The following is a 13,922-nucleotide window of genomic DNA, read 5'->3' as shown; positions in this document are numbered from 1 at the left end:
AAGCGAGCTTGCAGCATTACAATTGTATTGTGAATTAATGTGTACCCTTCTGATTAACCTTTCACGAATTTCGACAAGGAAATCTACTTAAAAAGGTGGTATATGGGCAGAAGGGGCCATGGAAAAGGTAAGGATTTTTTTAACTATGAAAGATTATCAATTTTAGCAAATGGATCAGGTCTCAACCACTATTTAAAGGTAGATACTCTATTCCAATAGTAAATATTATTCTCAGTAGTTTTCAATTTAAGTTTCTACCACTTAAGTCAACTTCTACAATGTTTAGTGGAAGGAACGATTCCGAGGAACCGTCCCTTGGAACCGTTATTTGGAACCGTACCTTCCCAATGGTCAAAAATCAATCGCAAAAAGATTTACACGCGTTTGTTATCTGTGCCATCGACCAATTCTGAGGCTGATAGACCCCACAAACATAATATCACGCTACTCACTTGTAACCAAGGCGGATTTGTTTTGAGGTGGATGTGAGAGGGGGCAAGCAAATTTTTTCTGGTTTACCTTCTGTACAACTCATGTAATAAAAGTGTAGATCCCTAGATCTGGGCGAGGTCCGGAACATTTTCAAAATTGCAAAAATGTTTAAGAACTTTTGAAAAATACCTATTTTATCTGAGTTTTTTACTTATATCTTGGAACCTATGCATTTTGGAAGAATATTGAAGAGGACAGAAAGTTTTAGAACTGGATTTTGCATAATATACTGGAAGTTAAAATGTTTCAATTTATTACCGATGTTGCAAAATAGCAATAATTGATGAAAAAAAGGCAAAATAATCAAGTTCTTTTGGATAATTTTTTAAAATATTTTAATTACTCCAAGGGCATTCTAATTTTGGTAAAAAAAACTTTAGAGTATAATTAAACAACACACCAAATTTCATTAAAATCGGTTCGATAGTTTTCGCAAAATAATTTTTTGCAAAAAATTTTCGAATTTTCAAAATGTTGCACAGCCTCAAACAAAGCATCTAGATACTTGAAAATTTTTTCACAGAAAAGACCGCTCAACCTATCAAATGATTTTTGAAAAATTGAAATCCGTTGATTAGGACGGCGACAGTAAATTTTTAAAGTTAACACTTTTTTTTATTTTTAAACAATTAGATTCCATTTATCAGTTTGCAATTTAGTTTTTTTCAAAAATTATAATTTTAAAGTACTATTTTTTCTTAATTTTATCTGTATTTAACAAAAAAATAATTTCCGAAAAAAATATTTTTTTTGTTAAAACAAAAATTATTTAAATAATTGTAATAATTATAACTAAATAACGAGCGTTCAAATAAAAACGTGGTCAAGTTGGTTCTGAAAATTTGGACGTAGGGCGTAGCGTATAGCAAATGAACTTAAACGTCATCTGTCAAAGCGCTATATCGCCGCTATCAATTTGAATATTTTCGTTTTAAAAAGCGTTTAAAATGATGAACTTCATAATATCACTTTTTTTTCTGATGAAGCCTGGTTTCATTTAAGTGGTTACGCGCGCCATTATTCTATGGCTAGAAATTGGCCTCAATGATTTGGGATCGAGGGGGATTATCCCTCTTTATCCTGCCTCATCTCGTGTAGGCCTGGACAGCCTTCGTAGGTGGGCCCCATCCGTCGTCTACCCCGACCGCAAATGCGGCCGGTGTAGGCGCTTTGTGGGACCTCCTTTTGTCCTGGCTGGGCCCCGCCGGCTAGCGCCCTTTCTTCTGGCGCTCTTCTTGCTCTCAATAACTGAGAAAGTTTTGATAGCATGACTCTGAAACTTGGTAATGTTGGGTTTCTTGGTGTGAAAATTACGCATTTGTAGCTTATTTTGATGTTGCTCCCAGAGGGCGCTAGTTTCACCATATTATTTAGGTAAATCAGAACATATTTTTAGCTCGACAGATAAAAAAAGAAGAACGTTCAATTCTGCATAAAATATGTACTTGTTTAGGTCCCCTAACTTTATCGGTTTCTGAGTTATTTGCATTTAGAAGTTTCAATGTATTTTGTGGTGATTTTCTCTCAGGCGCTGATATTGCTATTTCTATTCTAAGTCGGCTTGTGTCAAATTTTAATGTCAATAAATATCAGGGTATTTTGCGTGCGTCTGATTTATTATTTGTGCAAAATTATTAGGTAGTGATCAAAATATGCCATGATAGAATAATTTTTCCAACAGCGAGATGCATATTATTAGTGTTTTTGTTCAGGCTAATTTTAATGAACATGCGGCAGCCCGAATATATGTGCAATTGTACCCAAATAGATTACCTAATTATAAACTATTCAGAAATTTTTACAATCGCTTAGGCGGATCTGGATCTTTTCGACCAAAAAGTAACCATGGTACTCCAAAATCTGTCACAGTCGATGAAGAAGAGACAATTTTACTACTCGTACTCATCGGTTAAGCGCGACAACGTCCATTTGTAGAATTTTGAAAAAAGAAATGCTCCATCCTGTCCCTCCATGTTATTTTACTCCCATTCAGCAGTTATTGCCTCAAGATTTACCAGTTCGCCTACAATTTGCTCAGTTAATACAAAATATACAAACGGAAAACCCAGATTTCCTCAATAAGATTTTATTTACTGATGAGACGACATTTACCTACTAGACGATAAGTTTTCAATCGGCTGTAACATTATATTTATATGGAGGCTACATTTGACCTTTAGAAACACAGGTTATAAGTTTGTCTTCTCAAATTCTATCGCGAATAATGTTTTTTTTAAACTATTTTCGCGCTTCTCCATCCAAGGACACAGAAAACGGCTGAGTGAGATCAAAGTGCCGAGAACGGAGAGAACGCCATCTATCCTTCCCAACAGAAACATTCTTCAACAGACAAAACCCATAGATGGCGTGCATGCATGTTTGTTAATAAAGATATCAGAAATGTTGAAAAAAACCACAGAAAAAAAAGGTGTCCGTGGCAAACACGTCATTTTTAATGACATTTCCGACGTAAAGCTGCATTCCGATAAAAAAAATGTCGTCCAAAGAAGAACTGGGACAAGCAGGTACAGCACTGAATACCAAACAGGTCACAGATAATCTAACTTTATTCTGAATCGAACAGAAACCACTGCCAAGGAGGGTGGGAAGAAGAAAGGCAAAGACAAGGGGAAACCACCCAAGGACAAAAATGGTAAATACGATGTTGATAGAGACCGATAACGTTTAAAAAAAATTATTTTGTAGAGGACGCGAAGGAAGATAAGGGAAAGAAAGGTATGCGCGCTGTGAGACAGCCCGGCTATTCACTTTTCAAAGGGTTGATGGACGTACCGAAACAGAAACGTTGGGGTCGAAGCACAAACCTCCCACGCAAGTGGCGTAGGCTTTTGAAGGAAAAGGGACCGGAAACGTAAAAAAAAAACAAATCTCTTGATGAAACACCTCGAGTATTTTTTAAATTTCTCTGATCAAACTGCTTCGGACCACCTTCTAATGTATCAATAGTCCAGTGGGCAGAGGCCGAAAAGTTACTGTTGGTGACATTTCCTTGATAACTCGGAAATAACTACACAGGAATACTTTAAATGATGAGTACAATAACAGGCTAATTTGCTGACAAAGTATTTTATCAGGAAAAAAAGTTATTAACAATTTAATCGTGAAAAAAATTTTTTTTAGTAGTTTTCTTTAAATAACTCAGCGGGATGACTTTGTACGAAAAAATGCTTAGGACATGATTTTGTTCGTAATAAAAATAGCTACAAAATGGCGGTGGTCCGATTACGAAATTTGCAATAACAAAGCCGTGAGATTGAAAAAACGGTATAAAACGTCAATTTTTTAAAGTTGCTGTAAAAATGTCAATTATAAACAAAAAGTGATAAAACTTTCGAAAACTATAGTTCAATATATATACAATAATGACGCTAAAGCCGAAAATCAGGAGAGCAAAACTTTTTGTTCTATAAGGTTTTATACATCCATCGGCATCTGAAACTCGAAACTTTGCCAAATTTGTTTGAAGTTTTGCTGACACTTGAAATTTGGTATACACATAGTGTAAATATGCAGACACCAAAAGCAATTTGCAAAATTCAATTATCTTCATTTTTGCAGCTTTGGTAAGGTTTTATACGTCACCGGTTTTTTTTTAATTTTTGGAAAAATATATATGTATATTTATAAAATATTCCATCACGGTAGATTAACCAGCACAATTACCTACAATTAAAAAAAGAAATAATTTTCATCGTTTAGATCCTAAGCTACTTAACATTTTGCGCCTGTTGGCCGTAGTCGTCCATTGTTCAACATATCAACATAAAACAAAATCGTACGTGTGGGGTAAACCTTTAACTTTAAGTAAACAATTGTTTAAATTTACTAGTTGCATATTTCTGATAGTATACAAGCGCCGAAGAGAGGAGCTCGCGCTCGAAAATGAAGTCTTCACCACCGGTCGGGGCGTGTGGTGGGGGGGTCAGCAGGAGACGCGCTGTCATTTCGGTAGAGCTGATATACACAAGTGAATGTTCGAGCCTTGTTAGTGACAGTTTGAATATTTCTGCTATTGTTATTTATTTTATATATGTATAAACTATATAAGAACATTTGTTCGACGGACTCTTTATGCAAGTTTTTCTCAATACGTTTTTCAATATAATACGTTGTTTGGATAACAGCCTCTTATTTTGAATATTGTTGACAATTAATTGTATACTTTGCGACGAAATTCTTCAGGCTCCAATGCGTAAAGTAAGGTATACAAGGTCTAATAAAAGTAATTGCCAGAAGATTGTTCTTTATTTGTAAGTGATAACGATGCCGACGATGAAGAAAGTGTTGAAGATGATTCAGAACCACCAAAGACAAAACACAAACTTTAAATAAATAATCAATAAAAAATACTTGAGTAACTGAATACAAATATTCATAGGTATATTCCATTAAATTTTCTTCCACCTTCCTCCGTGTTATCTCATAAAAACATTTGCGTTTTTAAAAATACATCGGTAAATTAGTGAGATTATAATTATTAAAATAACAAAATTTACAAAAATAAATGAAAAAAAGGAAATTTTTAATAACTATAATACTGCTTTAAAAGTTTCTAGAATTTCGAATTTTTATCGGCATAGTTTTGTTCCTCTCTTTTTGATACATCGACTTGAAAAAAAGCACCTTTTTTTGGTCAAGTAGGAGCTGAGAAAAGTTGATAAATAACCAGCGTCGCATTTCGAACGCACGCGCGCGCGTCTCCTGCTGATCCCCCACCACACGCCACGGTCGGTGAAGGCTTCATTTTCGAGCGCAAGCTCCGTTCTTCGGCGCTTGTATACTATTAGAAATATGCAACTAGTAAATTTAAATACTTACGTATGTATTTGTTTTATTTCGATATGTTGAATAATGTACGAGTACGGCTAACAGTAGGTAATTGTGCTGGTTAATCTACCGTGATGGAATATTTTATAAATATATATATATATTTTTCCAAAAATTTGCACTTTTTTGGGTATGTTTTTTTCAAATTACTATTTCAATTTTTATTTTATGAAAATGACTTTTAAAGAAAGAAAACTAAACATTTACGGGTTTATTTTGCTTCTAAGGCGAAAATGCTATAATATTCGTGTTTAGCTACCCCATATTAAGTACAAAAAAATAATAAAAATTGAAATAGTTATTTGAAAAAAACATACCCAAAAAAACTTATTCAGTCATTTTTTGATCCTTAAAATTAATAAAATCATCAACATTTTTTAACAGCATGATAATATAACTCTTTACGAAGAAAATAAACCGAAAATCGTTACTGTAGGGCTATCCGCTAAGAAGATCTAGCCAATTTTCGAGAGCGCCTTTTTTTCAAAAAATCGATATATCGAAAAATAATAAATATTTTTAAATTTTTCAAAAATGTACTTTTTTGGCTTGCCGCGGGCTATGCTTGCAGTAAATAGCAAATATGGGCACGTAAATGTAAACGAGTTATAGAAGAAGAGAAAAGAGAAGATTTTTAACGGTGTTTTCGATATATCTCGAAAAGTAACAAAGCAATCGATACTTTCAAAAAATCAATCGATAGATCTTTTTAAAACCTACAATTTTCCCATTTAAAATTTTTCAATCCGTGCTATATTTTTTTAGTTATTTTAGAAAAACCGTTTTTTTCAACTTTGCGATTTTTTTTAACCATGTTCGCCATATTGGATCGAGTTTAAAGAACAAGAAACTCAATTTAAAATTTAATTTTTTTTGTCCAGGTAATAATTTCTGCAAATTTAACATTAATCCGTGACAGAATGCTTGGACTAACTCATCATTTAAAGTAGGCCTGTGTAGTTATTTCCGGGTTATCAAGATTTGACACTGGCCGAACCTCTACCAACTGGACTACAAATCAAGTGTTAATCATCTGATAATTATTTATTATAAAGGGCGTTTCTTAAGTAGGTGACAAAAATCCAGGGGCGTATTCTGAGGCCAAAAATAAGTTTTTTTTTTTTGTTATACAGGGTGTCCCACTAAAGTCGGCGAGGTACGATATTAGGGAAAGTATAGACTTCCCCCACCTTTTCTATCGAGAGATAGAACAAAATGTCAATAACAAAAGTTATGCGCAATGAATCGGTCTATCCATATTTGTACTATTGTAATATACCTGAATAGGAAACATTTCTAAGAAAAATTCAACTCTATGTTTTGGTATGTAGATTGCGCCCCCTAGCGACCGAGCTAAGAACTTGAAAACTAATCCAGCGATACTCTTGGTCGATTTATTAATCAAAATTGTTTTCCCGAAGCTCTAGGGCCTATACTTTCTCTAATATCGTACTTCGCCGACCTTAGTGGGACACCCTGTATAACTGTGGTGTCTTAGGACAGCCATTGTCCAACTACAGCGTGACAATAATTAAAAAAAAATCATCATTTTCATTTGTTTTCAAGTTATAGCGCAATTACAAAATTTAAAAATTTGACATCAGAGTATGTCATGTTCTAAGTTCAAAAGTGGGACATTTGTCTGTGTCATTTTATATTGCAACAGTTTGACTACGCGTTTGTACGATCAAAGTGTTACAAAATGCCAAGACCTAATTCAAATTTAGAGTATGCAAATATGGTGTTTGTTTATGGTTTTTGTAATGCGAATTCTAAAGCCGCTTAAAAATGTATTTATCAGAGTTTTCAGCAAACTATACGAAACCGGAATATTTCCCAGTGCCAGAATAACATCTGAACTAGCTCAACGACATGGTTTTAGAAGAAATAAAAAATATTCTGGGTCTAGTAGAGATGACTCAATTCGGCAATCCACAAAAAAAGAGTAATACTCCAGTCGGGTTAGACAAAAAAAGGGCTTAACCGGGAAAAAATTAGGGACCACAATTTTATTGTTCTAACCTTTAGGGGGGGTCAATAGTAGTGTAAATTCAGAATCGCGACTGAATTCCACCCCTGCGTCAGCCGCCATCTTGAATTTAAGGAAAAATCGTTTTTGCTCAATATCTCGGCCATTTTCAACTTTACAACAAAAATGGTAAGGACTTAAGTTGTTGCAAATGCGATTTCCTACAACTTCTTTTATTACAAATTTTATCGTGCGATCGATATTTTTCAAGTTAAGGGGGAAAATAGTGACAAAGTATAATTATTGAATTATCTCGTTTATTATTGACTTTACGACATAAATGTACATAAACAAAGTTGGAAAGAATTATTATTGTCTACAATTTTGATCTTTTTGATTTTTTCTCTATAACCAATATTTAAGGTCCTACGCTTGCGGTAAAGACGCGAGCGTAGGACCTTGCGGGAGTTGGTTTCAAAGGAATTGTTTTTGCTCAATATCTCGGCCAGTTTCAACTTTACAACAAAAATGGTAAGGACTTAAGTTGTTGAAAATGCGATTTCCTACAACTTATTTCATTGCAAATTTTATCGTGCGATCGATATTTTTCAAGTTAAGGGGGAAAATAGAGACAAAGTATAATTATTCAATTATCTCGTTTGTTATTAAACTTTACGACATAAATGTACATAAACAAAATTGGAAATAATTCTATTTTCTACAATTTTGATCTCTTTGATCTTTTCTCTATAACCAATATTTAAGGTCCTACGCTTGCGGAGACGTCAGGCCTGTGGAATGTTGATCCTTGAGTTTAGTTAGGGTTGCCATTTTTGTTGTAAAGTTGAAAATGGCCGAGATATTGAGCAAAAACGATTTTTCCTTAAATTCAAGATGGCGGCTGACGCAGGGGTGGAATTCAGTCGCGATTCTGAATTTATACTACTATTGACCCCCCCCTAAAGGTTAGAACAACAAAATTGTGGTCCCTAATTTTTTCCCGGTTAAATTACAACCCGACTGGGCTATAATAAAAGTCAAGCTACATTCAGGCCCGGATCCAGAGGGGGTGGCGATGTGGCGATCGCCACCCCCAAAGCACAACATTTTTTAAAGATCTTCAATTTCTCCAAACGACAACAGGCAGTTAGTCGATATTAATGCAAGTAGAAGGATTCATTAGTGTCAAGCTCCTCTGAAAGAAGTGCTTTGCGCCACCCCCAAAACCAGTCTCTGGATCCGGGCCTGGCTACATTTGAACGAGAGATCCCCAGGGCGTTGCGTTGGATTGGCCGCGGTGGTTCCTATTAGTTGGCCTCCAAGACCTCCAGACCTCACAACACTAGATTACTGTTTATGGGGTTGGTTCAAAAATGAAGTGAAGGTAAGAATGAATACTCGGGAGACAATAATTTGACGGAGAGCTACAGACGTCCTTCGTTGCTGAACAATTAATCAAAGAACGCTATGATTATTGTTTATTGAAATTAACGTCATATCTTGAAAACAAATGAACATCATTTGAGTTTTTTCTTATTATTCTGACGTGTAGAATATACTCCTGGACTCACCCTGTATATTTAAGAGAATAACAATCCCTTGACAACTGAATGCTACGATTGGAGATAACTGAACACAGGTCGATGCGCTTCAGTCATTCTCTTAAATCTACGAATGTACTTTACCAAAAAAAAAAAATATCCGGCGTTAGGGGTGTCGGTGATTGCGGGCGCTCGGTTTGATACAAACTGTAATTTGTAAACTTTCGGTTCGCTCCAGGAAAGGAGAAACTCTCGAAAACGGTGACCATAGAACATAGGCAGGAAGAGAATAAACAGAGGATGTCGATGCTGATGCCGATGGAGCAGAGGCGGTCAACGCTTCGAAACTTAAGTTCGGCCAGGATAAGATCGGTAAAGGAGCGACAAAGTCCCCCTACAAACAAACTAATACACGTAGCAGCTATACAGGGTATCCTAGTATTCCGTGTATATGGAGCTATCGTAGTTGCCTGCGTTCAAAATGAGCAGATTTAACTAAACTCTATCCAAAGTTGCCGCGTTAACCGCTAGATGGCGTTAAAGTTGGCAAAATTATTTGTTGTCGATCGGGATACCCTGTATAATTTGTGTGTAGATTTAAGTAGGATCCACTGGCGTACAAAGTAACGCAAAAAAGGGTCGATTTGTGAATATTATTCAAGGGCTATATCATATTAATTAATAACAAATGTTCCCAATTAGAGTACCTAAATTTTTATATTATCTTGTAATTATACTTATACGGGGTAAGTCAACGCTTCTGAAGTGGTCGCTGTTTATAAATGTCATACAGTGTGTTCACAAAATTGTAACAAATGTTATAATTTTCAAAGGCAAATATTTTGTTTTTTTTTCAAATGGAACACCCTGTATTTTTTAACGGGATGTGAAAGGCCTTCTCAAGATCTACAACTGGCACATCTTGTATAGTTTGAACCATATTTAATTATCACTACAGGGAGCACAGGAATTATTAGAAATACTGAAAAGTTTACACGGACAAAGTAGTGCAATATTTAAATATTGGCAACATTAAACTGAAAAGAAAACTTACTACCGGTAGTAGTAAGTAAATAGTTGCTACTGTGCTATCAAACAAAGTATACGATATTTAAAAAAAAGGAGCAAAAACTGTTTCCACTAAACTTCTAATAATGGAGGTACGGCTGATTTTTTACCGATGTTTTCAATTTCCTCAAATCCAAATGAACAAGAATTGAATTGTTTTACGAGTTGGTAAATTTGTACCTATTCGCCAGTTTAAGCTTTTCTGTATATCCAATAGTTTTTAAGTGCAGAGACAATTAACTTTAGTTCAGTGGGGATTTAAAAAATCGACATGGGAATATTAATATACAGGGTGTTTCAGAAAGATCTCCCGTAAATTCAGGGGGTGATAGTACGACAAAAAATAATAATTTTTTGTCCTACGAACTATATATTTATCTCCTCTTATTTTCGAGATACAGAGCGACAAAATAAAATTTTTTAAATAGAATTTTTACTAAAATTTCCAAACGGCGTGAAATATTTTTATGAAATTTGGTATTCCGCGGTTTTTAAGGACACCAAATACGCTGGTCTAATTGTTTTTTGGATATTTCATAGAGGGCGCTAGTTACGCTACATTTCTATTACATTTTATGTTCTAATTTTTTTAAGGTTAGGTTTTTTACCATTCCGGCTCCAATTTCTAATGTACAATTTTATTTTCTAAAAATAATGTGCTCTTCTTAGAACTTCTTAAAGTGGACGGTTTTCGAGAAAAAAGGCTTTTAATTGAACTGTTGCAATATGACGGTGTAGAAAATAAGTGACTTTTCTCAAAGTAGGCTTATGTCAAAACTTATTGATGGATGTCTCATAAACAACGCATACATTCTCAGTTCTCATTCTGAAAATAAAGTTGTACATTAGAAATTGGAGCCCGAATGCTAAAAAACCTAACCTTAAAAAAATTTGAACCTAAAATATAATAGGAATGTAGCGTAACTAGCGCCCATTATGAAATATCCAAAAACTAATTAGACCAACGTATTTGGCGTCCTCAAAAAATCCCGGAATGCCAAATTTCATAAAAATATTTCGCACCGTTAGGAAATTTTCGTAAAAATTGTATTTAAAAAATTTTATTTTGTCGCTCTGTATCTTGAAAACAAGAGGAGATGGACATATAGATCATAAGACGAAAAATTCTTATTTTTTGTCGTACCATCATCCCCTGAGGTCTTTCTGAAACACCCTGTATACTTATATGGATTCTGTGAAAGCGCTCCCTCAGAGCCTAGTCCGAAAGCAACAAGGGCAGGTCACAGATTCCGAGACAAGGCTAAGGAGGTGCAATGTTAGTATAACGATGTATGTGTGTTTCTTGGAAATTTATCACAGAAATCTATCGCTATCGACTGTTTTTTGAAAATATTTCCTTCTCTTTATAAAAATCGATTCCGCGTAGGTGATATTCAAATCAAAATCCAACATATCCCTGGAAGAATACTCCTCCAGCAGCACCGAGGAAGAATCCCAGGAGAAAGAAGGCAAAAAAGACAAAGGCAAGCAGAAAAAGAAAGAGAAAGCTAAAGGCAAGAAGGTAAAAAGTTACGCGTCATCAGATTTTCACTTTTTTCTAATGTTTTCGACTACAAAAAGGGTATGANAAATAAGTGACTTTTCTCAAAGTAGGCTTATGTCAAAACTTATTGATGGATGTCTCATAAACAACGCATACATTCTCAGTAATATTTTAAAATCTAATTAACTTTATATCAAAATTTTAGTGACTGTAATTAGTCATTACTAAGTACACTCACTAACAATCACTAAAATTTTGATATAAAGTTAATTAGAGCTTGAAATATTACTGGGAATGTATGCGTTGTTTATGAGACGTCCATCAATAAGTTTTGACATAAGCCTACTTTGAGAAAAGTCACTTATTTTCGTAAAAATTGTATTTAAAAAATTTTATTTTGTCGCTCTGTATCTCGAAAACAAGAGGAGATGGACATATAGATCATAAGACGAAAAATTCTTATTTTTTATCGTACTATCACCCCCTGAATTTACGGGAGGTCTTTCTGAAACACCCTATATACTTATATGGATTCTGTGAAAGCGCTCCCTCAGAGCCTAGCCCGAGAGCAACAAGGGCAGGTCACAGATTCCGAGACAAGGCTAACGAGGTGCAATGTTAGTATAACGATTTATGTGTGTTTCTCGGAAATTTATCACAGAAATCTATCGCTATCGACTGTTTTTTGAAAATATTTCCTTCTCTTTATAAAAATCGATTCCGCGTAGGTGATATTCAAATCAAAATCCAACATATCCCTGGAAGAATACTCCTCGAGCAGCACCGAGGAAGAATCCCAGGAGAAAGAAGGCAAAAAAGACAAAGGCAAGCAGAAAAAGAAAGAGAAAGCTAAAGGCAAGAAGGTACAAAGTTACGCGTCATCAGATTTTCACTTTTTTCTAATGTTTTCGACTACAAAAAGGGTATGAGGAAGTCCGTACAGGATAAGTCGGAAGAGAAGTCCTTAGACAAGGAAGAACCTCCCCCAGTCCCACCGCAATCTGCGTGTCGACCGGAAGAAGACACGACGGCCGAGATAACGAGGATGAAGGCGGCCACCGAAGCAGGTTCGAAACGTCCGATTTGAAATTTTACAGCCAGCTCGTGTACATTTTCTACATTTCTCACATAAAATACATTAATTCAGCAAGCATTCAAAATGCTGACAGACACTATAGATTACACAAGCGACCACTAAAACCTCGAACACCCTGTACATATCCTCACTCACCCTTTCCCCGACAACCGCAGGCGAGGAGACCGTGGAGACGGCCGAGGAGAAGCCCCAGAAGAAGAAGAAGGTAGCTACAGCGTCGAGTAAGGAACCTACTAACTATTTCCCCCGTTACAGCCGCCCAAGAAGAAGAAGCCGAAGAAGGTGAAGATGACGGCCGAGATGATCGAGAAGTTGAGGATCGAGGCCGAGCTGGAGGCGGCCAGGCAGGCGGAATTGGAGAAGAGACGGTTGGAGGAGGAGAGAAAGGCGGCGATAGAAAAAGAAAAGAGGGAGATCATCGAGCACCGCTTAAGACAGGAACAACTCGACAAGACGATGTCGAAGCTGATGGACATGGTTAAGAAATGCAAGGAAGCGAACAGGCAGGAGACGGAATTGGCCGAGGTTTNCCAAACATTAAGTATGCATGAACAAATTAGAAACGGTTATATTACTGTCATCTTCATGCTTTCCTTAGTTTTAAATTTTCATTTAATTATTAGAGATTTAGTTCCAGAAAATGATAAAACATGGATACTATATACTTAATTTTATTAGAAATAACCGAAATGTCATTTTTGTCTATCTTTAATGATGAATCCATTGATTTTTTGTCTTATTGAAGAGCATCACCTAATGTGTTTAGAACTATTTAAAGAAAATTTAAAGCCTAAATTTAATTTTTTGCTTCACTACCCAAATATAATAAAGAAAATTGGACATGTTAACACCATTAGATACGAAGTAAAACATAAAGATTTAAAATATTTAACTACCCTTATTACATGTAGAAAAAATGTACATTTTTCACTTTGTATGCGGATGCAGCTTAAATTATAGTATAGAATTTTATCACAAAAGGACTAATAGACACGTTTGAACATGGACCAATTCAAAATGTAATAAAAGGAGACGTTGTCCTTCCATCTAATTCAGAAATTTCATCTTCAAGTTTTTGCGTGCCATGGTTAAAAATTAATGGTATTTTTTACAAAATCAAGTCTTGTGTTTTATTAGGTATCCTAATCCTTCTTTCGGTATAATAGAAAACATCATTATTAATGAAGACAACAATACAATAATTTGTTTTCATTTCTATTTATTAATTACCTTAAATTATGATTTGCATCATAGTGCTTATTCTGTGAAGATCTCTGAAAATTTTGTAACGGTAGACATTAAAACTTTAGGAACAGTTAAACCTACCGTATTTCACACTGTCTCGGAAAAATTATTTATATTTTTGTGAATGTTATTTTATACATAAACAGCTAAGGAACATTA

At 35.1% G+C, this 13,922-nt stretch overlaps 1 protein-coding gene across 1 annotated transcript in view; it reads left to right on the top strand.

Moving 5' to 3' along the window:
• The first annotated feature begins 1 nt into the window (after nt 1).
• The window catches only part of LOC108904597 (protein CASC1-like), a 30,068-nt gene continuing 16,147 nt past the window's right edge, over nt 2–13,922 (top strand). The window contains exons 1-2 of the mRNA XM_023455035.1: nt 2–127; nt 12,774–13,043. Coding sequence (XP_023310803.1) covers nt 119–127; nt 12,774–13,043 — 279 coding nt within the window. The 5' untranslated portion in view covers nt 2–118. The remainder of the gene's footprint in view (nt 128–12,773; nt 13,044–13,922) is intronic.

Source organism: Anoplophora glabripennis, unplaced genomic scaffold (genome assembly GCF_000390285.2).
Source record: "Anoplophora glabripennis isolate ALB-LARVAE unplaced genomic scaffold, Agla_2.0 scaffold294, whole genome shotgun sequence".
Lineage (NCBI taxonomy): Eukaryota > Metazoa > Arthropoda > Insecta > Coleoptera > Cerambycidae > Anoplophora > Anoplophora glabripennis.
Note: the sequence above shows the minus strand (reverse complement) of the source record. Positions and strands in the feature narration are given on the sequence as shown.